The sequence below is a fragment of the Danaus plexippus genome, chromosome 14 (assembly GCF_018135715.1).
Source record: "Danaus plexippus chromosome 14, MEX_DaPlex, whole genome shotgun sequence".
Taxonomy (NCBI): Eukaryota; Metazoa; Arthropoda; class Insecta; order Lepidoptera; family Nymphalidae; genus Danaus; species Danaus plexippus.
The window spans coordinates 6924234-6949227 of NC_083546.1; the positions used below are offsets into that span (position 1 = coordinate 6924234).

Consider the following 24994-nt stretch of genomic DNA (forward strand, 5'->3'; position numbering starts at 1 on the left):
TTTTTTTTACGTCCACACTCATTCATATTCAAAAATAGCCATTCACAGAGTTTTATGTATAAAACTCTTTGTACATGTAAACATCTGCCGGATGTTCGTTTCCACCGATAGCGTTTCCTGTGCGTCCGTAAACATCGAATTCGACTATGCCGAGTAAACAATGTAAACTCGTTAGTATTATGGTACGTAAACATGTATGGTTGCGTAGGTTGCGTTGGAATTCGAAAGCCAGGCCACCCATAGACATGAGAAAAAGATGCCCTTCCCTTCCCACGACGCCGCTCTCTCGATGCTGAATTTCATTTTGCTCTCGGCTTACCTTGGATGAGATTTTTTTTTATCTTTTAACCAAAGCAACACATGTCGGTGCATTACGCCCAGCCTTAATTGGCTCGCCTTATTCATGACGGCGTCAGTGATGTTCGTTTTAAATATATATCGATAATAACCAAATCGACGTTTCATATCTATCATATATATAAAATATATACGTGTTAGTGTTGTCCGCATTCCGTGGAGTGTTTTTTTATTCTGTAACTAAGCTAAGTCCCTGCCAGCGGTACCGCCACATTCCAAAGTCCCTTTTTACGTTGTGTGGTCGCGGTTTCCGATGAATACTGCAACGTCGCGTTTCAAATATGAATGAAATCCGGTCCCGAGCGGCAACATCGCCACAGACGCTCGCCTAATTGAGAACCGAGCTTACTGTAGGTTCCTATCGTCTCGTACACGTATAGTTTGGACGTTTGCGTACATATAACAGATATTTATTTATGCTTCCTAAATGTAAGTGTTTAGGTTTTGATGTAAGCTCGTAATAGTATGTATATCTCCCGCGTTGCTACTAACTTTTATAGTATCAAGTAAGTGTATGGCCTGGAGGTATGAACCGCGGTGGTCGTTCTTATTCGACATGTGCGTGTCAACCACACGTGAGGCTATATTTTATCCTCCGAGTTCGGCCACGTTGGTCGGTGTATGGCGTCCTAACTTAGTTCACAGTCATATGTTCATATTTTGTCAGACAATGGCCTCGAATACTAAAGGGGGTCGAATACAGCTGTGAGTTACACCCCATAGTAGCCCCCGAACTACGCGCATGCGCAAACAGTCAATGTTACAAGCCACTGGCTGTTCGTACAGCTAACGATGCACGTCCGTGATTCCATTGAAATTTTAATAAATATTATATAAAACTATAAATTATATATAGTGTGAAGGTTTTGTGTTCAATTAGTACGGAGTGTGTACATCGAAATGCCGTTGTTGGTTGATACTAAGCACAGGAATGGTAATTATCGATCGCTATGCGGCCATTACCCTGATAGTTTGTTTTCCGAGTTGTTTGCTATCGGCACTCACCCGAATATTTATTTCATTTCGTTTTATAATATAACTCACAAGTACATTTCTCTTGTGTTGTGTATATAAAAATCATGAATTTATTTTGGATCTTATAAGAATTCGCAATCTATGTAATCTATAAACAGTAAAATTTTACATCGAACGTTTATAGGAAATCGTAAGAGTCGTTTTAATGATGCATAAAATAGAAATTTTATTTTTGTAATAATTTCTGAGGAAAAATGTGAGTACTCGCGCACTCAGCGCCCTCACTGAGAATATTGTGTATATATGACGCAGCGATTGAGACGCAATGGCCGCGAACTCAACAACATACACTTATACCCCGACCTTCCTCGCTAACAAAAACATAACACCAACAAAAAATACAAACACTTGCATCGTTTAATTTACATATAATATGGAAATAATTATAAGGCGAACCTAGAACAAGATTCTGTTCTGGTTCTTCTGTTTGATTCTGGTTGATTCTGTTCTGTTCACGAAGTGACGAAAACTATATAATAGGTACCGACATAATATTGTATCACTTAGCTGTGTACGAAATTCATGTTTATATAATAACTTTACAATATAACCGTACCCGCTAATCTTGAAATTCAATAATAATTTGTTTCAGCTCCGGCAAATGCGCCATCCCCGATGACCAGCGAGATCCTGGCGTTCCTAAAGGGCGGGCCGCAGCTGGCCTCGCTGGTGCGGACTGCGCCGGGATGCTCCTCCCCCGAACCCTCGACATCCTCGTCTCCAACGGGTTCCGATAAGACAGACAACCACGATCTGTTCACCAGGAACTTGGCCGATATGAGACGCGAAGACGAACGGATCAAGACCTTCGAGAACTGGCCCGTGCCATTCCTGTCGCCGGAGCTACTGGCGCGGAACGGGTTCTACTACCTCAAGAGAGGCGACGAGGTCAGGTGCGCCTTCTGCAAGGTCGAGATCATGAAGTGGATGGTCGGCGACGACCCCGCCACGGATCATCAGCGCTGGGCGCCGCAGTGCCCGTTCCTCAGGCGGCAGGCGGCCTCCGGGAACGTACCCATAGAGGACGGGGGGCGCGACGAATGCGGCGTTCACGTACCGCCACCGGCGCCCACGCCCGTGAGGATGCCGGGTCCCAAACACCCACACTACTCGTCGGAGGACGCCCGCCTGAGAACCTTCAGCGACTGGCCGCGGAGTATGCGCCAGAAGCCCGAAGAGCTGGCCGAAGCCGGATTCTTTTACACAGGCCAGGGTGATAAAACTAAATGCTTTTTCTGCGACGGCGGTCTCAAGGACTGGGAGAATGACGACATCCCCTGGGAACAGCACGCTCGCTGGTTCAGTAGGTGCGCTTACGTTCAGCTCGTCAAGGGCAGGGAGTACATAGAGAAGGTGATCGCTCAGGCCGAAGCCGAGAACAGCACCCACAAGGAGGACGCGGACCCGAAGGTGGAAACCAAGACCAAGGACAAGCCCAGGAGCGAGGACGACAGCAAGCTGTGCAAGATCTGCTACAACGAGGAGCTGAACATATGTTTCGTGCCATGCGGACACGTGGTCGCGTGTGCCAAATGCGCGCTCTCCACGGACAAGTGTCCGATGTGCCGCAGGACGTTCACGAATGCCGTTCGTTTGTATTTCTCGTGAGGTGTTGTCGAGTGGGATCCGACCCTAGTCAGCCCGGGCCGCGCGTGCTGGAACCACGTGTCGCATGCTACTGTGATCCGATGCTATGGATGTGCGACCGCTGGGTGTCAACGGCAGCCGGTTTGGACGAAGATGTTAATTGTAGATTGAAATGTAATTTTTTTTTTTTAATTATTTATTTCGTTTCCGCGAACGTCACCTGTATATAATTAATTAAATGTAAATATTAGCTTATCATTCTGTTCCACCGACGGGTGCGTGGTGCGCCCGCGAAGTCTGAGGGTTGAGTTTGAGGCGGTCACTGTGTATCGTCTCGCAGGAGTCCGCTGTGAGGTGAGCCGGCTCCGTCCTCGGCTCTGTTCATAACGGACTGCATGCGATGTGTGCGAGCTCTAGCGGGCTTAAATGATTTAATGTAAAAATTTTCAATAATGTAAAATTGTATTTGAATGGTTTATGTAAGAGATGCTATCTTTTCGATGTGAATCGGCACAAGTCTATCATTTTGTGTGGAGACGAACAAATGACTCGGATGTTAAACAATGGTTCCTGTAAATATCTTATTTTGACAATAACAGCGATTGCATTAGGTAGACGTAATGATAAGCGGAGTAAGGTTATCGGAAGATTTCATTCAGAATTGTAATATGTGTGCGGACCCTCCCCGGGCCGGGGTCCGCGGCCGGGTCCGCGCGGACGGTCCGCACTGTAATTTAATTAATAGCAATACTAATTCAGACTTAACGTGGACATTCTATAATCATGAAATTAGTCATATCACGTACATTACACTGCTAAATAGTAAATGTATCGCCAGAACTGATTTTTGTTTTTTTTTTAATAGTTTTAGCCTTACAATTAACTTTATCACAGAATAATTATTGAGAGAACATATAAGTCACATCCAATTGCATTATCTATTATTTCTCACTGTTGATGTTATTAATAAAGATAATAAATGTTACGACAGTGTTGTTTCCTTGAGACCCGCCGGCCGACTGAGAGCAGACTCACTGTGGAGGAGCATAAATACGTTAATGGTATATCAAAGCAAGCTCGAAAAATCTGAATGAGACAAAACAGATTTATAACAAAAAAATTAACTAATATAAGGGTTGAAAATCAACGATATACAAAAATACAGACGCCAGTAGTTGCAGATCACATATATGAGTTAATGTTTAAATGATATGAAATAAAAAATTGACAAAGAATTACTTATAAAATTACATATTTTTTTGATGTAATATCCAGATTCGATATTTTCGTCCTGGCAACACGTATAATTGAAATGCCTGGCAACACCTGTACCATAAGGAGAATTTGAGACATGACAAAGATTTTATAAACTCAGAATAACCACGCACATAATAAACATGAGCTTTAAGATGAAAATGACAGAAACGTTTTTTTTTATTTTTTAATAAAAAAACCATTAGAATATAAAGTTACGTAGTGTCAGCGGCTGAGCAACGCGTTCACGTATTTGTTATCCGTCTGCAACATTTCTTGTTTCAGCTTCTTTATTTCAGCCATCATTTTTTCATCCGACTCGTTTTCTTCCTGTATTTGCTTGCATTTTATGAGAAACTCTTTGATTAACGCCTGCCCTTCGGATGTATCTTCAGATCTAACTTCGGATTCGACCTCGCAAAGATCCGTTTCTAACTCCGCCTGCTTCTCTTCTGCGAACTGTAAATTAAATCAAAGATATAAAATACTATTTCTGGTATGAATAACACTTTAAAGATTTAATTGTATTGTCATAGTAAAACCGCAGTTTTTAAATAAAATTTTATAATCATATATATGCGGTTCCAATAACAATGACATAATAGTAGTAAGAATTTTCGTAATGACTAGTATAGTATAATACTACTTTGATATCTGTGATAGAACCGTTTTCCATTCAAACCATGTTAAAAACGATAAAATACGAATTTAAAACTCTTAACTGTAAGTATGTAGTTCGACAATACAAACTCTTGCTAAAGTTAACGATGCCGTCGAACGAAATAAAATTTTACCATCCCACTCATACAGTCTCGATATGAAATGTTCAACGAATACAAAACTAAAAACTGTCAGTGTTAAGTTAACAGCGAGCTCGTACTAAGATCGATAATATTTCACCTGCAGTATATCTTCCGGTAAGTCAGCGATCTTAGCGACGTGCAGCCCCAGAGACTTGGCGGCTGGCCCCTGTACCACGCGATGCAGCAACACGAGCCGGCCGTCGACGACATCCGCCAGCGCCTGCGAGTTGACGACGCGAGAACCACACGACGCCAGCCGGGTCAGCTCGTGGTAGTGGGTCGCGAACAGACAGAAGCATTGGATCTCCTTTGAAAGTTTTCTAGAAGATCGAACATTGAGATATATGAAGTTAAAATAGGCCTTCATCATTATATCGGCCTAACTATATACTGTACGTGAATTATTTGTTAATTTATTTCACCAAAAATTAATTACTTAAATTTTAAAGATGTAAAACTCAAAATCAATTTCCAACTACAGAGTCACTCTTACGTTACATTCAATTGCAACATCATGTATGTCCGGGTAATGCCATTTGAATTAGTTTAAGAATAAATAGGAGAAACCGCGTGGCGTAACTAGTAAATATTTAGACGAGTACTAACTCAGCGATAGCCCAAGCGATGCCGCAACCCTCGTACGTAGATGTTCCACGACCGAGTTCGTCGATCAGGACCAGAGAATCGGCTGTAGCGTTCTGGAAAAAAAATATGTAAATATATATGCTACAAGACTACTGTGGGTCACCAAGTACCCCATATTACCCTCAATATCCCAGCCGTCTCTAGCATCTCTAGCATGAAAGTACTCTGGCCTTTCTCCTCTCTATCGCTGGCACCGATTCTAGCGCATAGAGACCTTAGGATGGGTATTTTGGCGTATTCGGCTGGCACGAAGGACCCCACGTGAGCGAGGATCACAGCCACCCCACACGACCTCATCCACGTGGATTTCCCACCCATATTGGCGCCCGTCACTATATGCATCAGACTCGAATCTGGAAAACGTATTTTTTAAGTTAATAACTAATATAAATAAATATATATATACACACATATATATATATATATGTATATATATATATATATAATAAAGTCAAATTGATAGTATGATTTCGAATTAAATAATATTTTCTGTATTTGACATTTAAAAGTATTTAAAATAAATAAATATATATATATATATACGTAGTTTGTATCCTCTCTGTGTGTGTTAGTTTGCACAGAATATTCTGCCAATGTTGAGAGCATGTTCAAATTCTTAATCATCTGAAGTTGGTAAGAAAAAGCTGACAGCGCCATCTAGCGGATCTGATTTAAATTAAGAAATTCAAAAACATTTTATTTTTATATTTTTTTACGTTTTATTACGGTTAAAGGAATCAACAAAACTTATATAAAATATTTTAAAAAAGAACATAATTATTGAAATTTAAAACTTTTTTTATATAATAATATGTTCTGAGCCATTAACCTATTTACAATAATAATTTTAACGTTACTTATTTTTTTATTATTATTACTATAATATTAGTACATGTTACATTATTTCATCTAACCACTCACAGCCCGGATAGCTCAGTCGGTAGAGCATTGGACTTTTAATCCAAGGGTCCAGGGTTCAAGTCCCTGTTCGGGCGGACAACTTTTTTTAGCTAATTTTCTTACCAAATTTATGTACGTTAAAGTAATTCTAATTTATTCTAATATAAATAAATATTACTTTAATTAAACAATTATTCTTTTGTGGAAAATTTATATTAAAGATCCCATATCATTTAACAAGCTGTCTTTAATAATTAAAAATTAATTTCTATTACAGTTTTGTAGAAATCTTTAGTAAGTTGAATATGTTACCTCGTTCGAGAACAACATCATTGGGTATATACGAGACGCCTTCCTGTAGTTCGAGGCACGGATGCCGTACATCCTTCAGCACCAGATCATGGATACTGGTAGTGAGAACTGGTCGAGTGTACTTGGATGAAGAGGTACTCGCCACCACAGACAGTGACACCAATACATCCAACTTAGATATTATATTGGAGAGGCAATACAGACACTCCGAATAAGTGGCTGGAACAAATGTGGTAAAACTATTGAATGTATATAGTTATGTAATCTGGATGGAACTTTAGCTATTACAGGGCTCATTTATAAGGAATCTTAAACTTCTATTTCAAGGAATTTTACTTAGTTTTATTTGTACAGATATTTTTTTTGTGTGAACAAAGTCGCGTGCGCAGCTATTTATATAATATAAACAGTGAGTGAGATAGCTTATTTGTTTAAACTACAACCATATAAAGCCTTTAATAAATACTTTCATATAAAATTTAAAATAGATAAGATGTTTATTAATTTTAGTAATATTATAAATGATGGTCTCTAATTATGTATTAATGTTTGTTGCTCTTTCACGCAAAAACTACTAAACCGATTTGGATGAAACTTAACAGTAATGTAGCTCAGACAGAATGAGACATGGACTATAAATTTATCCCTGAATTCAGTGTATTTTAATCGTGATAATTATATCACATTCGTATAGTCTATGCCGTTACACGAGACAGACTATAGATGTCGCTGAAGGTTGATATCACAATAGCTACTATTTTAAACACACGTACATTTCTCTCTGAGCCGAATTCCGAAGTCCATGCGGACAAAGTCGCGTTCAGAAACTAGCATTAAATATATGATAATTAACTCACAAGCTATATTAATGATTTCGGCGACTACTTTATCTTGCTCCTTCTCGTACGCAGCCTTCGCCTGGAGGTAGTTCTCTGTGATGTCTCCTAAGCAACTGTTCCTGAATCTGACCCCACCTTTAATGGCATCCACTATCGTGTATTTCTTGTTGCGGAGATTTTGTTCCTCTTTTAGAGTAACCCTAGCAATTTAAAATATTAAATGTACAAATGAAAATAATATTATTCGGATTGCTAAGCATGTTTTATTATTTTTATTACTACATACTCCCGACGTTTCGGTTTTTTTTTAACAACCGCGATCACGGGCGGATGAGAAGGTGTAATTTAAATGAATATTCGCCAAAGTCTTAGATCTCATAAAAATATTCTAGCTATATGAGGGTAGGAGAGGGGCGACCGACATATGAGTTCCTCAGAGGAGATCAGGATTCTTTTCGTTCTGTTACATATTCCCAATGCACCCTTTTCTGTTGACTCTATACCTTATTCCTGCCTCATCAGCACCTCTCCTCCTTGCCCCCGCTCAGCCAACCATCACACATTTCAGTCCCAATCCATCATCCATAAAAAACGGCCGTGTTTACTGTCCACACTAAATCTTTTTTTAAAAACCCTTCGACCCCGAGGCTCACAACAGTTCGTGACGCGCGCTTGTGATAAGATTAACAGATCATATTTTTTCGGAGTGTGTTCAAACCTTTCGTTTGTTATGTTCAGATGTCTTTACACGATAATTTTAAGTCGGGATAGTTGTAAGTTATAAATTAATTATTTTTAATTTTGTGTAAATTAAATAAATTAATAGTGAAATTGTATCGATATTTTTTTTTTTAAAGTCAATTCTGATCTTGTTTCTACGTATATATTAATTTACATTATCTATTGACTAGTTATTTTTCTATCATAGAATTAAGTACAATATTGGATTTTTTATACAAATTTAAAAAATCCTTGCATTATTTCGACTACATCATTAATTTCTAATATCTTTAATATACACTCAAATAAAATTTGCTTTATCAAAATAACTATTTTCACTAAACGCATACAGATACATGAGCTGTGTGTATACTGAAATAATTGTTCATCCCACAAGCTTTGTTAGTCTGTCTGTTTGTGTGATTTCATCTCTGAAACCGCTGGACCTATTTCCATGAAACCTCCATGGACAGACACGTAATTTATTATGGTGTAGGTTAGGCTTTATTTAGGTTATCTATATATAATACCTAAATACAAAACCGTGCTGTGGATTATTTTCTAATTTAATAGTTTTCCCCGCTTCCATGCCAAGATCCCTGGCCGCTTTGTTTAATTCTTTCTCAGCTGAGTTTTGTAATTTTTCCAGATCATTCGCTAGAACCTGTAACTCTTCATCGAAAGATGGCTTCACGAGAAAATCACCTGAAATATTAAGAGAACTTTTTTTTATTATATTAACAAAATGTTTCAGTTGAAATTAAAATTATATTAATAGTCTGTTTTTAATTGTCTTCGTCTAAACTGTAACACCAGGTATTAATATATATTTATTCATATAGTAGAAAAAAACAAACGTAAATACAATAGTGCCTTTAAAGACTGCCTCTTTTTTAAGTTAACTATTTAATAGTCTTTTAAAACTTGGTCAGTTGCACTTAGATAAAACAATATATATTTTTACACATACATTTACTCGTATATCACCGAAAATGTTTAGAACTGGCCAGTTAGAAACATTACTAATGAAAACTTTTTTGAATTTCAATTTTAGAACTCTTTGGTAACCTAATGTAGTATACGTAATTCATTTGTCATTTGTTTTTGTGAATTGGCGGCAAATCTAAAACTCTCGTTACGCGTGAAAATGAAGCTAACGCGAGAAAATTTTACGTAAATGATTTACTGCGACTTTTGTTGTGGGCTTACTCAACAGCAAAGCGATGATAGGCTGCGATTTGCCTTTCTTAATAAAGCCCCATATCGTGCCACTGTTTACAATTAGTTTAACGAGTTGCAGCGCGGAGATGAAGATAAGAGAGTGACGTACCAGCAGATACAAGCAAGCCTAGGGACTGGGACGAGCCAAGTTCCAAAAATATTACAAGAACATTCAGGCCTCAAGAAGCTTCGTACCAGATGGATTCCCCTACTTTAACACCAGAAACATCTTCGCATAGATTGGTGTCGCCAAAGGTGAGATAAGTCAAGCGACCGCGACTCAAATGCTGTAATTGACATCGTCACAGGAGATGAAAGCTGGATATATTGCTACGAATCCGAACCCAAAAATCTATCAGCTTGGTGTTTCCTTTCGAGGATCCGCCAACTAAGGTAGAGAAAGGAAGAAGTCAAGGAAAAAAGATGTTTGCCTGATTCTCTGGTAAGGAAGGTCATTTCGTGACAGCTGCGCTAGAAGATGGATGGAGTCACTGTAGACTGGTATGCCGATCCCTGTTTACCTGTTGTCTTGGAAGTCTGTGCACGCCGAAAAACCGACTGCTGGATACTTGACTATGGCAAGTGTGGAGATAATGAGTCACCCGCTGTACAGTCCTGGGGCCCTGTGACTTATTAACAAGAATTAAAGATAAAATTTGAGGTATCCGCTTTACGAGCCCTGAAGACGACGTGAATGCGTACGAAAATGCCCTAGAAGAGATCCCCAAGGAAGATTGAGCCCGCTGATTTTCTCAATGATTCCATAGAATACGACGGTGTGTAGAGAGGTACGAAGAATACTTCGAAAAACAATAAAAGTATTGGCAAATTTCTACATTTAGCCATTTTTCATTTTCTAAATATTTTCAAAAGTACCTAGGTATATGAGAGGAACCTCTCACCAATCAATGGATTCACCGTGCGGGCGCCGGGTCCATCGTTGCAGGGAGAGGAGCTCCAACAGTGCCTGGGACTTGCGACCCAGGTGTAGGTTTAAGGGGCCATATCTAACGCGCGTTAAACGCTCACCTTCACCGTCCAAGCTGGTCTCCCTACGTAACCAAATTTAAGTACTAACATTCTATTGTAAATCTTACGTAACGTAACGTAACGTAACATAATCCTTGGGATAACCCTCATTTCACACATATTAAGGCCACTGGTTTAATATAGTTATACCGAACCTCTGTCAACAGCTTCTAGGTCGATGGTAGTTTCAATCATCTGCTGGAACTTTTCCAGGTCGTTGTTAAGTTCAGCTATCGGTTCACAGAGCACCGAATGTATCGTGGGGTCGTTGAACTCAGACAGACACTTCAATAGGACGGGAATGCGGTTGATAGCCTGGAAGTATGTAATAAAACTTTTTATTAACGAAATACATTATGAAGTTCTTCCTAATCTTATGTTTTGAACAAATATCAATAAAAAAAACTAAAATCGCTATAATGGAGGTGATACTTATATGATACAAGTAGGTTTCAACTGTCTATATACTCATTAAATAATTTGTTATAAAATAATAGGCATTTCTATGTACTTAAAGATAATATTATATATAATGAAAGTTATTTAATAATGAGATAATGGATATTTAATCAGATTTAAGAAATAATTATAGATTAAAATCTGGAAGTGTTATGTTTTTGATCTTTATGATATGATATCATTATGTTTTTTCCTTATCTTTTTTACTGTACCTACAGCGCGCTTTCTTATCTAGTTCCCTCTATCTAAAGGGTTTCTGGTGTGGATCTCTTTTAAGGGACAAGTTATCCTTTATGCATCACGTTTCTTTTATAATAATGTAACTATTTCTACTCTTGCTACATAAATAAATTAATTTATTTATTTATTAACTAGTAACATGATATGGCTTCACCTGGTATATTCTGTAACAGTCCTGTAAGCCAGCTTTCTTCCTAGCCAGTCTCCGGGCCAAAGCTTGCAGGTCCGGCATCCGCCTAAGATGATCTTCATGCAACTGCAACCTGGTCACAACAAAATATTACATATTAATAAATAATAGTGTAAAAAAACTAAAAAACACGCTTTTTATAGAACACCGAACATATACCTAACATATAAATGGCAATCACTCACCAGCGACATCTATCGTCTGTGCCGCGTTACTCCATGTCACACAACCGCACGGGTGTGTTTCAAACAAATTACAAGGAATGGAGCGATATTTTATAATCCATATCTTATTCTGATGCCTGAGCGACATTATTGGAAAGTTACATCAAAATATGTTCAGTATATTTTACGTTATAGTGTTACAAACATGTATAAGGGAAAACTATCATATTTAGTATACTAATAGGATATTTGCCTCATCTGTGAACTGGAAACCAACAGCTGGATAATATCCAGGCGCTCGTTGATCAGGTTGATGTCTCTAAGAGGCTGACGAAGCCACTGGCACAGAAGTCTGGAAACGAAAACCAAACCTACGTTATACCCAGCGTGAAGTAAATATAACTATTAATAAAACAAAATAATAGTAATCGAGACAACAACGAATAAGACTAAAGCAAAGTATGAAAAATGAGGTAACAATCGTATTAACAGAAATATTTCCTAAAAAATTAAACAAAAATTTTCTTTTATACCTAATATGGCATATTCTTATTATATGTTAGACAGAGTTTCTGCATTACCGTTTTCCATGCTGTGTTCTACATCTGTCGAGTAGTCCGTAGATACTCCTGGTTGGCGAAGTGTTCACATCACCGAGTTCAGGGAACACATTCAATGCCGACAGGGCCGAGGAGTCCAGCTGAAGGTAGTCGGCCTTCACTGACGATATACGGAACCTGGAATACACATATACAGCATGTTTAGAAATTGAATTCACACTGTACACACTTCTTGAACATAAAATAAAATCGGTCACTAATTAAATTTGATAAAGCTGTTTTATGGCCAGGTCTATGTCTGTAGGTGATGACTTACAACCAATGAATATATATTTTAAAATATTACAAGGTTTTTTTGGGGAATATCTTCACCCAGGGTTTGGACATATTTTTAACTGAACGGTACTAATTCTTCTGACTAACAGCGAATCAACAATGCAATTGATCATCGAGTATAGGCTCTGGTAACAAAAAATTATATGACTGATTGTGAGATGAATTTTATTTTTTCTTTGTTATTAATTATTTATAGGTTTCAAGAATATGAGATTAAATTATCTCGCATTCGGAGAATAATTAATTGTTGGAACTATTATGTAAGATGTATGGAGACAAATATAATAGATATAGCATATGTAGAACTTTCTACAATTATCCATATATATATATACATATATATGTGTGTGTGTGTGTGTGTAAACATTACATGATTGTAAGCTAATACATAATATCGCTCGCGACTTTGTCCATACATTATTCACCATACAATATTTACTTGTGAAACTTTAAACATGATCAAGAATTAGCTTCGGTTACCAAACCTTCACAATCATGCAAAACTGAGTATTTTTCATTAAGTCTCAGTTTAACTTGAAGAATATATTTAAAAATGCAACAGTGCCTAGGACTTGCGACCCAGCTGTAGGTTTATGGGGCGTTAAACGCTCACCTCCACTGTCCAAGCCCCTCTCTCTACCTAACCAAATTTAAAACAAATCTACTAAGACTACCTTAGAAGTACGCTCTAAGAATGAATTGATGTTAGTTCTGGACAGACCCAAGTCTTTTAGCAGGTTGTAGAGAGATTTAGCCTTTACACCTCTCGCTCCTACTTCTGTCGCGTACAAAATTACAACGAACCTATTCTTAGTGAGTCAGTGAGAACCTATTCTTAGTGAGATGGCATGGTCATTGGGGATGTTGGTTTGCCAAGGAACCGTGAGCTCTATTAGCAGAACAATGTCTGGTCTGGAGGGGACCCACGAATCCCCTCTGGAAGTTTATATTGTTTAACTCCTGACATTCCATCGTGGGCTGGCTGCGAAGTACCTTCTAAGTATGTATTGACGTAAATACCTTCCAAAGTTCGTGTCATCGTTTAACAGCGACGTATATCTAACGGCGGCTGCCAGAGCGCTCATGGCCACCAGTAGTTTGGTTTCCTGGAATCCATTGGCATCTTTTTGCTGATCCTCTTTGAACTTGAGAAGTCTGTTCAGATCCTGGATGAGACCTTCCGTCGTGAACTCCGACTTCTTGACCTTCGTCACCGTCACACTCGCTCTGTCCATAACCTTCTTTAAGGCTTTATACTGTAAAAAATACAATCTACCCTAAATTTTTAACATTTCACGCAAAAGTTGCTTACTCGTGTATTTATATCAACCGGATGTACAGTTCAATATATTAAAAACTATCTACCCTCAATCATTATTACAGTTTGTCTGGACTCGTATCTGCTTTTTGAAAAAACCAAAACTACCCTCAATTTCCGGCATATATTCTGTTGTAGTATAAATATACTGTTGTAGTTTATATTTTTGTTTTCATTAACGACATACAAACATACATCGTTATCAGCCGGCGCCGCAACGCACTCAGAGGGCGCCACTTGTACGACGATCGACTCTAGCTGGGTGAAGTCAACATCATCAGTGAACTCCGACACTGATAAAGTGTAATCGTTCTGATACAAGCACGCTATGCCCACTAGGCGGCCCTGAAATACAAGGAATAATAACATATATATATATATAAATATTTATATGAATTAAAGTTCAAATTGAATATAAATTTATCTAGATCCAAATCCAGTGGTTCAGAAACGTATTTCAACAACAGCAGAGCTCGTCTGTCCTATGATAAATTTTGGTTAACAAATTCCGTAACCACATTAAAAACCCATTTCCAACCCCGTGACGTGATCGCCCACAATTTTGAAACGCCTTCGAGGGAATTCAGTCGTGTTAATTTTTTTTCCATCTCTGTATTGTTATTGTATTTTAAAATTTATAACATTTGAGACTTAAAAGGACAGATTGGCTTCGCGGTAAATGATTTAACAAGAATAACCCACATTACATAAGATTATTTGTGTTTTCTTGTTTACGTGTAAGTAATCAGTAGCCGTCGAGTCCAGATAAGACGCATTACACGTTAATGAACTTGTGTATACATAATTAATTCTTATAAATTATGTTTAAAAAAACATTCACAGCAGAAAACTAAAGTGGTTTTTATTTTCACTCGCTTTAAGCGGGCAATTGTTTTTTTTTGCAAATAATCTGGAAACCAGACTTAAAGATCTTCCTGCATTAGGTATTTCCCTAGCCATAAGGAGGCTTGTGATTTAGACCTAAAGAGCTGTAATGAAATGCATAACCAAAAACATCTTTTTAAATGTATGCATTCCTGTTAGTTTGACATTTTTTTTGTATGAACGGAATGCGTCACTTATTTATCATTTCACATTAACAGACCTTACTGATGGCGTCACTCTTGACATTGACGGCCATCAAACATGTAGATTGCTCATTGGCGGATCCTAAACCGTCCCCGACAATTTCCTCCAATTGGGACAGGTATCCAGGAGAACCTTTGTACCTGAGCGACCAATCACAGGACTTCACTGATCCCTCCGACACAAATATCTCGACTCTGTATCTCCGTACCTGTCGTCAATACGATGGCATCTCAAACATCAAACCTTAACAAAATTTAATTCCAAATAACTATAAACTCCTATATTTAATTTTGAATGCAGCAGAAATTTAACCTTAACAATAAAAGCATTTGCATCATCGTAACCTCGAACAGCAATGAATATACGAAATTCTTTGAACTGATTCGTAAATACCAAATGATGTAACGACTTGCGAGTGAGTTTACACACCAATAGTAATTTCCTGATGAGTATCTCAAAGTTTCCCTTCGATAGGACCAAATAGTCTAGTTTGTTAGGCTCGATGCCCATTCTCTTGATGTTTGAGGTGGAGGAGAATACTTCTCTGGCAGCGGTCGTAGCGTCGGCCCCGTGGACGCTGTAATACTCATTTCTGTGAAATATACGTACTGTTGTTGGAGGTTTCTGAAATGTTAAGAGAAAAAATTATTAAATACTTTAATAACAGTCATTATGGTTCAAAATCCCTATACTATGTGGACCTACATACACTTATTGGAGCTGTGTACTTGTTCGTGTGTATGTCTGTATGAGATTATGTTTATAGGTAAAAGAATCCATTTGCATTATATATATATATATATATATATATATATATATATATATATTTATTGTCTAAATTATTATTATCAGCCTATCGGAGCCCACTTCTGGGCAAAGGCCACTTATCACATGGAGCAAGTTAGAGCATTAATCACCACGATTGCTCAAGACGGGTTGGCGATTTCAATCTTATAATTTGAAATTATAAGACCAGGTTTCCTCACGATGTTTTCCTTCACCGTCCGTCAGTGGTGTCTAAAATATATTATCTTTATTCGTAAGCGTAAATTAGTAATGTTGTACATTAACTGGACACGGTAATCGGTTTATTTTCTATTACAGTCCTGAAGCTTAATTTTTTAGAGCGTTTAGTATCAATTGCTTGTTGCTTTTTTCTTGATGCATGTATATTTTAGAAGGAAACGCATAATGATAAATTAACTTTATAAAACGCGTGTGTGCGCGCGCGTGTGTGTATGTGTGTGTGTGATTCTTTACGAAAATGTTGGAAACAGCTTCATTTATCCTAACCAATCAGAAACCACGACCAATTAAAATATATAAAAATGTAAATAAAAATCACAGTGAATAATAAAACTAACGCAAAAGTATCTCCATTACGTGATACGCATACTTGATACTCAGAATAAATTTATTACTGTATTTATTTTCTTATATATAAAAAGTAAAACACTTCAACAGACATTCGGCTATCAGAGTAATGTTGATAAAACTCTAATAATATTTACGCTTTAAAGATAATTCCTAAGAAATTAATATAAGTAAATATTTATGCACTATTTAATTTTATTATTTTTATATGTACCTATTGTTTAATTTTTTAAACAGTGTGTATTTAGATTATATTATAAATAAGTTTCGCTAGAGAGTACATTTTTTGTTAGTTTCAAAAAATATTTTAAAAAAGAGATAAAATAATATTAAGGCTAAATTAGATATAGTAGTTAGACGAAACTGATATTTTTGGATCTGGTCTACTCGTGATCACGGTTGCTGCAAGGTAACCGAAACGTTGGGGGTGTGTAGTTTAAAACAAAATTAAAAAAATAGCGCGTAGTAAATGAATAATCGCGAAAATCTTGGATCTTATAAAATACAGTAAAGTGTCGGGATAAATTATTTAATGTTCAATATAATAATAAATATATATCATTACGTGCTATAATAATAAATGTATATCACTGTGCTGATGAATTTAAGAGTCTTAGAAGAAACCTCCGCAAGTCCACGGATAGGTGCTTGGGATGACGGAGGCTTGATTTGATAAAAATCTATACTTATTTATCAGAACTACGTCGATCTATACAGAACAAAAAAATCTGCTAAATATATGAGATATATATGAATATTTTTTTCCTTATATTCTTGGAATGGACACTTGACCCACTTCCGAACGATCAATGTCAGGATTATCAGCGAAACAGGAATTAATTTATTGACAACAGATCGACGTTTACAGTGTTATAATTTATATTGACCTGATTGTAACTATCGGGTATTCTTAGTGGGAATATTATATATTTTTCAAGCTAAGAATCAGGTAAATAAATAAACAATGATATATTATTGTTCCTATATATGCATTTGTTTCTGTGTGAGTAGCCAAGCTTAGTGTGCTCGCTGATATTCACAAGTGATTCTTGCATCTAAAGTTTTTGTATGTTACTATGAGATCACACGTCGATGTCAACAACAAAATCATTAAGAAACACAAGCGATTACTCCTGACGTTGTCTGCGAATAAAATTATCCTACAGGAAATGCATTATTTGAAATTTAAAATAATTTTTGTTTTTCTTCAAAAATATGCTAGTCAAAAAAGCTTCAATCGATATTGAGATCCGAAATTAAGGATAGAGGAATAATTACAATTAGGTAATGGGTCGTTTAATTAAATTTACATACAGACGGACATGGTGAAAACATTAATATGATTAAGTTGACAAAATGAATCATTTAAAACCACGATTATAAATAGCTGTGCTCTCATATTCGTCACCACCTTACTATATTCGTCGTTCGTATTGAAGAAATATATGAATAATCACAGCTCATTATTAATGCAAAAAAAATGACAATTTTAACATATGTTAAGTCAAGTTAACACTGCAATGTGTGATGATTTATGGACGTAAAACTGTGAACACCCTGTATATATTACGATGCAAAGTTGGTTTAAGCGTGCTTATCCAAACGATTCACCGATCGTATAGGTGCAATGATCAAACGAACCGATTAGATTCAATCGATTCCATCGGCTTGGAGTAGTATATATAAATTATAATAAACACGTAATTACATTTTGTATCTTCTCAGAATACCGAGGGTGACCCGTGGAGGGGTTATCTTGCGGTTGATATTAAATTAAAACTAAATAAATTGGCCGTCAGAATCGTCCAATGTCAGTATACAACAAATCACGGTAGTGAGCTTTAGTGTCGCCATATTTGATGTAAGTTTTTTTTTTTTTCGTGCTCGGTGCATCAAATCGAGGGTGATATTTATTCGACCGGTGAAATTTAAAATATTATCTGTAAAATTTCGAGACACTAGATTTTTTTTTACTACTCCCGTATGTATAGCAATAGTCTTAAAACCTTTCTAGAAGGTTGGTTGCGTCACACATAGTATTTTTTGTGTTTTTATTGTTGATTTTCTTAAAATATACATTTTTCTTTGCACTTCACTGAGAATTGATGTCAGGCCTTGAAATTTAAACCTATGAATAATAGCAACAGTCGAAATGAAGTTACGTGTAACTTTAAGAAAATCATTATATTTTATATATCTACTTGACATATTATATTTTTTACATTTATTTGTACTGAACTATATTTTCTTACAACATTTTAATCTTACGTTTGATTGAAATTTTAATGTAATGAATTATAACACAGGTTTTCTCTTTTTTTTATAATCATGATTTTAGCAATATTCAAAGAAATATTATAAATAAAACAGCAGTAGAATATGTATATAGAACAAAAACTCATGACGTATCGAATCTGAGACTTCTAGAATATTACCGGATTCAGTCATATATTTTTGATATTTAAAAGGTTTTAGCATATCTGTTGTCGTTTTATTCCTATAATAGAATGTTAGGTAGCTAAGTTTAATTGAAAAAAAAGTGATCAAGAATAACAGATACAAAAACGGGTTTTACTGTTCCGCAAAATTTATGGAATTATTATTATTAATATTAAATATTTTTTTTTAACATTTTTAATTATTATTTTTCAGATAAACGAGAGAGCTCTCCGAGATGAGGCTTCTTGTGCTCGCGGCCTCATTATGGGCTTTTGCATTAGCGAAGCCTGAAATGTATAAGGAAACTGAAGATTTTCAGTATTCGAGAAGTTCGACTGATGAAGGAAGCAAATCAGGATTCTACGGTGCCCAGAGAGGGAATATGGGAGGGAATTACGAGAAAGCTCATAATATGGATTCATTGGCGCAACATCACATGAGTACTCTAGTTCGACAAGTGGACGGAGAGCTGGGAGAAGGCGCCAACACGAGGACCGGCAGCGTCTACACAGCTGGAAAGTCTAGAGGTATTTTCGGGTCAGGAAATTACGATCTGACCAATCTCAAAGGCAGAAACTTCGGCGAGAGCGGCATTTACGGAGATTCACTTTCACAGTCCATGTACCAGAACGGGTACCATGGCGCCTATGGCTCAAGTAACGCAAGGTACGGTAGCGAACAGGCGCACAGTTCGAGCTCAAAACAAAGTGGATACACCGCGTCGAACGTAGCATCACAATATTCTGCAATTGATGCAAGTGATGTTGAGAGCGCCAATAAATATCACGGCGTCAGTAGTTACGACTATGGTAACCGTGGCGCAAGTGATTTAAGGTATCATTCGCTAGTCAATAGCCAGGCGAGAAACGAATACGATCAAAGTAATGCGAATTTGTACAGCGCTTATGACTTGAACAATCAGAATAGACTTATAGCCACACCTGTTAAAGTTTACGTAAGACCTGGGGGACGTGTGGCTGTACCGATATCGGCCCAAACATACGCTTTACACAGTGCTTCTTTGCAAGATAAAAATGTTGCTGTTACCTCTTCGAATTCCGCAAGTGACGTTCTGAGTAACACTGAGACGGATTTAGCCTACAAACCAACAAGTAGCGCAAAACATTACGAATCAGCTTACAGTTACCGCAAAAAATGGGAAAAACATGACACACAACCACTGGCCGTGATACCCACGGAAAATCCTTTTCCAGCAAACAGTGAGCTCTATGAGGATAGATTAGACCAGACAGGACAACAATATCAAAGTGGATTAGATTCTTCTCGCAGTCATCTCAGCAATGTCAATAGCGGATATTCCTCGAATAGAAATTATGAAACCGAAGCATCTAGTCAAGCTCAATTAAACAAAGCCAGCAGGGCATATTCTAGTGGCTTTTCTTCTAATACAAAATCAGCTTCAGCCCACCAAGCAAGATATCAAACTCAGGCTCTAAACAAGGACGCCAGTGTTATTTCAAACGCACACTCTGTAGATGGACACAGTTTAGGGGAATCCACGTCGAATTTGAACAGTCTAGTTGAAGATATAAGCTCTAAACCTAAAAGTTATCACTCCTCATACTCATACCACAAAGCTTGGGAAAGGCGGGGAGATCCATATGTGATAATTCCTGCTGGTGACGCCGGCGCTCAAACATCTCAAAGATTAACAGCTGCATCCAAAAACCTGGACCAATACTCTTCTAATCAATATGATCAAAAAAGTTACTCCGACGCTTGTGATATTATATGCCATCAACGTAAAAAGCGTTCATACAACATGAAACAATTCGAACAAGATGCGGATGACAGCCAGGCATATTTAGGACAACAGTTAGAAAATGGTTGGGATTTAGGTCAACAAGCTGAAAACAAATTTGAACATTTGGAAGATTTGGGCCAAGGCCAAGAAGCGCAAAACACATGGGATAATTTGGAAAATTTAGGTCAACAAGAGCAAAATAAATGGAACGATTTACAACCTTTAGGCCAAGAGGTACAGAATAAATGGGAAAAATTAGAAGATCTAGGGCAACAGACCCAACAGAATTGGGACAGTCTTACTGATTTAGGTCAAAAAACTCAAGATGACTTTGGTCAGCAAACGGAAAACGAAAAAGCAAAACTTGAAGACTTTGGCCAACAAACTCAGAGCGAGAAACTAGAAGATATGGGTCAACAGGCACAAAATCAGTGGGGCAAACTAGAAGAACTGGGTCAACAGACACAAAGTGAATGGAAAGATTTGGGTCAGCAGACACAAAATCAGTGGGGCAAACTAGAAGAACTGGGTCAACAGACACAAAATCAATGGAAAGATTTTGGTCAACAGGTTCACAGTCAGTGGGAAGATATGGGTCAACAAACTCAAAAACAATGGAAAGATTTTGGCGAACAGACTCAGAAACAATGGAAAGATTACGATCAAAAGAATAAAAATCAATGGGATAAACTTGAAGCACTAGGACACCAAACAGAAAATCGTAAGTTTAACAGGCAAACTTACCACTAACTTAACACCATTTGAATGTTTATAATACGTGTAACAATATTAATGTATCGAAATAATAATTTAACTATATCGGATCTAAGGTGCATTTATTATTTATAATTTTATATTTTTTAAATAATTTTAAACATAAATATAATAAAAAAGTTAATCTAAAATTGTAATAACTAATATAATTAACATAACAATTAATTTGTAACATAACAAATGTTGGGTTCATCTCTGCTGAGTTTTAATTCTTTACTATGTATGATATTTAAGGAGGATTTCTAGAAGATAATTTTAAAAACGAAACTGGGGATAGTAGTACTAGTCAGCACGATAAGACACCATCAATAGTTTCCAAGGAGACAGAAATTAAACCAAAAGCCAATGATCATAAGTTCCTATGGGATGAAATAAGTCAAATGTTTGATGAGCCATCAAAAACTGAAACAATTGCCACTAATGACAATGGTAAAGAAAATGAACAGTCTTCATTAGTGAAGCCAAGCAATGAGAAACAAAAACCAGTATCATCTGAAACATCATTGAATACATTTGACCAAGACAAACACGAAACTCCAACAAATCCTTTTGGATTGGGCTATCACAGTACTAGTTTAGATAATAAGCAAACAGAAAATATAATTGAAGCCAATCAAAGGCTACTGGATGCTCTTAAAGGGATTTCCAACACACAAAACCAAGGTTTTGATGTAGGAAAACAAAATAAAGAACCTTGGAGTGACTTGGGTCAACAGACACAAAATGTGTGGAGTAACTTGGGTCAACAGACTCAAAATGTATGGAGTGACTTGGGACAACAAACTGAGCAGAAGTGGAGTGATTTGGGCCAACAAACTCAACATGAATTTAGTGATTTGGGTCAACAAACTCAAAATGAATGGAGTGACTTGGGACAACAAACTGCACACCAGTGGAGTGACTTGGGCCAACAAACTCAACATGAATTTAGTGATTTGGGCCAACAAACTCAAAATGTATGGAGTAACTTGGGTCAACTGACTCAAAATGAATTGAGCGACTTGGGACACCAAACTGCGCAGAAGTGGAGTGACTTGAGTCAACAAACACAAGATGAGTTTAGTAACTTGGGTCAACAAACTCAACATGAATGGAGTGACTTGGGACAACAAACACAATATGACTGGAACAACTTAGGGCAACAAACTCAACATGAGTTCAGCAGTTTTGGCCAAGAAAATCATAATAAATTGAATTATTTCAATCAGCAAAATCTCAATGATTGGAGCACTTTAAATCATCAATATCATCATCAGTGGACTGGTTCAGGTCAACAGATTCATAAACAGTGGAGTTATCTGGACAACATAGGGTCCCAAACCCCATTCAATGTACATCAGCAACAAAATATTGGTGGAGATAAAAGTAAGTTTAAGGCAAATTACTTATCACGAAACATCATATAACACATCACATTTTACTAACTATTACTAGCTTAAACTGACAATTTTACTTTACATGTCCATTAAGTAAATTACATTTAAACAGAGGAAACATATATATATATATTCATAACACTTATAGCACATAATTTCAAAGCAGGTACTATAGAAGAGAGCACTAAAGCGGCAGTAACTAAGAAAACTATGGAACAATATGATCATGAACAGGATAAACAAAAAACAGAACACAATGTTATCAGTGAGGATACGATAAACATTCACAGCGTGGAATCCTTACAGCAAAATGAATCAACCACAAAAATCACTCAAGTACAAGATAAATTAACTTCAACAACTCAAAAACCAATCATAACAACTAGCAAAAAAGATATTGGCCGTGGAGATATTGGTGCGGATGAAGATTTTAGTAATGTGGAAACATTTGATATGGTCTCTCTATCTAGTAGCACAAGGAAACCGGAGAAAAGTGAGGATAAGAGTCCAGATAGTCAAAAGTTTGATGTAGTTCCTATCTATCCTGAAGAAACAGAGAAAGAGAGCCTTCATCAGGAAAGTCAAAGTAGCTTGACTTCCAAATCATTAGAAGATCAATTCACAGAACAACAACAGAGTGCTGCTACATCATTTGAAGACCAGTTCACAGACCAACAACAAAGCGAATTTGAACAACAAAATGTAGATTTACAACAGAACCTTCAAAACTGGGATACTGGGATACATGACACACAGCAGATTTATAAAGCCAATGATGCTCCCTTAAGCTATTCATATCCTCACCAGGAACATGGAAGGCATTTACCTGATGAACCTCAGGAAGAAGTTATACAACAACAAAACCTAGATCAGTTTGTAGAAAAAGAAAACAAACATGATAGTGAAAACTTAAAGGCCACTTCAGAAAAAACCATTCAAGTCGAAACACCTACAGAACCAACAACAGAAAAACCAGGTTTCTGGAGCTCGGTTTTGAACAAAACTAAAAAAGCGAAAGATACTGTCAGTTCATGGTTTAGAGGGTAAATTTATGGATGTGTGGTAGAAAATTAGTAGAAATTTCCATGTGGTTAAATAAAGTATTATATTTACTTTACTTACATCAGGTAAAGTGTGATAGTATTTAATGAATGCTTGCTGTTGAACCGAATCTGAAAAAGACAAATTAATTCTCGTTAAAAATCTGATCCTACTGTAAAGACCAAAGAAAAACTTATGTATGTGATTATCTTATAACAGCATCATTATTAAAGCAGTGATACTAAAACAAACTCGTAAATTATGTTAATTATATAGTTATATTAATTGTGAGTTGTCGCTTGTGATTGAATAAAAATATTTTAAATATTAAATCTTTTTTTAATTCTCACCTAAATTTAACGCATGTATTGGTTCTAAAGCAGACATGATGGCTATGTTTATCTTAAACTATATTTAAATATTAATAGTTATCTGGTGTATAGGTCATCAAATTCGTAATAGAATCGATAAAACTTATAATTGAAGTTACAAAAAATGCGCGCTTTTAACGGTAATAAAAATACAAGGAAATTTTGACGTTGACAGTACTCTAAATCAAAATTAAGTCAGAAATCTGTCACTTGACAAAATATAAAACTTTCAGCTGATATAAGATGTATTCTCAAATATACAAAGAAATATTGAGCTACGAGGAATGTTTAAGATATGGTGACATTAGTGTAATTAGTACTGTAAAGCAGTAGATAATTAATTCCAAACAAAATTAGCTTAGCTTTAGCTCAGAGTGCCCGATGTAGCAAATAATATAATCATGTTCTTCAACTGTAATCGTTTGGAAAAACAAAAAGTAAACTATAAATATTTTACTTAAGAAAATTTGCAGAAACAGAATTTTCAATTCTATTTGTGGTTTATAACAAAAACATGGAATGGTCTCGTCTCGTCAGGACTAGACTAAACTAGGGCTATCCTTAATTTTTAGCATTTCATTAAGAGCTAGACTCTTCCAACTACTATAAAGTTAAAGAATAAAAAAAATTCGTAAAAAAAATATGATGTGCCAAAAATATGCAATTTTGAATTTTCTATCTGTTATTCATTTCTAATATAAAATTAATTTAATATTCTTAAGGAAACATGTATTTCCAAAGATGATTAATGGTATGAATTTCGAAACACTGTTTACTTGGCATTTTACCGTAAACA

General features: G+C 36.5%; 3 protein-coding genes and 1 non-coding gene across 8 annotated transcripts in view; 3 read left to right on the forward strand and 1 right to left on the reverse strand.

The window, feature by feature from the left end:
• The window catches only part of LOC116769683 (death-associated inhibitor of apoptosis 1), an 8253-nt gene extending 4289 nt beyond the window's left edge, over nt 1-3964 (forward strand). For all 4 annotated transcript variants that reach the window (XM_032660844.2, XM_032660847.2, XM_061522548.1 and 1 more), the window contains one exon: nt 1985-3964. In XM_032660844.2, the coding sequence (XP_032516735.2) occupies nt 1985-3000 (1016 nt within the window). In that variant the 3' untranslated portion in view covers nt 3001-3964. The remainder of the gene's footprint in view (nt 1-1984) is intronic.
• Nucleotides 3487-18252, reverse strand: LOC116769686 (DNA mismatch repair protein Msh2). Its single transcript, XM_061522546.1, has 17 exons — nt 18141-18252; nt 15488-15682; nt 15075-15266; nt 14165-14314; nt 13672-13907; nt 12337-12492; nt 12009-12107; nt 11556-11664; nt 10858-11017; nt 8983-9157; nt 7751-7932; nt 6894-7112; nt 5802-6034; nt 5643-5734; nt 5134-5356; nt 4453-4692; nt 3487-4013 (listed from the first exon to the last, which is right to left on the reverse strand). The coding sequence occupies exons 2-16, from the start codon at nt 15566-15568 to the stop codon at nt 4459-4461; spliced, it is 2541 nt and encodes an 846-aa protein (XP_061378530.1). The 5' UTR covers nt 15569-15682; nt 18141-18252; the 3' UTR covers nt 3487-4013; nt 4453-4458.
• Trnak-uuu (transfer RNA lysine (anticodon UUU)) lies at nt 6604-6676 on the forward strand. Its single transcript has one exon. It is a non-coding gene; the product is annotated as a tRNA-Lys (tRNA).
• Nucleotides 18152-24159, forward strand: LOC116769865 (mediator of RNA polymerase II transcription subunit 12-like). 2 transcript variants are annotated; one of them, XM_032661070.2, is made up of 4 exons: nt 18152-18293; nt 19085-21357; nt 21645-22775; nt 22950-24159. In XM_032661070.2, the coding sequence occupies exons 2-4, from the start codon at nt 19107-19109 to the stop codon at nt 23831-23833; spliced, it is 4266 nt and encodes a 1421-aa protein (XP_032516961.2). In that variant the 5' UTR covers nt 18152-18293; nt 19085-19106; the 3' UTR covers nt 23834-24159. The 2 variants fall into 2 exon arrangements, with proteins under 2 accessions (XP_032516961.2, XP_032516962.2); XM_032661071.2 differs by having other exon boundaries at nt 22953-24159.
• The last annotated feature ends 835 nt before the right edge of the window (nt 24160-24994 follow it).

Excerpts from the sequence above, each read along its gene's own strand:
- LOC116769686 (XM_061522546.1), bottom strand. The coding sequence starts at position 15,568 with ATGGGCATCGAGCCTAACAAACTAGACTATTTGGTCCTATCGAAGGGA. Across the intron at positions 11,665-12,008 it reads GTTTCCAGTTCACAGATGAG|GTTGCAGTTGCATGAAGATC; the intron begins GCAAATATCCTA and ends TGTTGTGACCAG. Across the intron at positions 9,158-10,857 it reads CCTAGAAGCTGTTGACAGAG|GTGATTTTCTCGTGAAGCCA; the intron begins GTTCGGTATAAC and ends TTAATATTTCAG.
- LOC116769865 (XM_032661070.2), top strand. The coding sequence starts at position 19,107 with ATGAGGCTTCTTGTGCTCGCGGCCTCATTATGGGCTTTTGCATTAGCG. Across the intron at positions 21,358-21,644 it reads AGGACACCAAACAGAAAATC|GAGGATTTCTAGAAGATAAT; the intron begins GTAAGTTTAACA and ends ATGATATTTAAG. Across the intron at positions 22,776-22,949 it reads AAATATTGGTGGAGATAAAA|CAGGTACTATAGAAGAGAGC; the intron begins GTAAGTTTAAGG and ends ATAATTTCAAAG.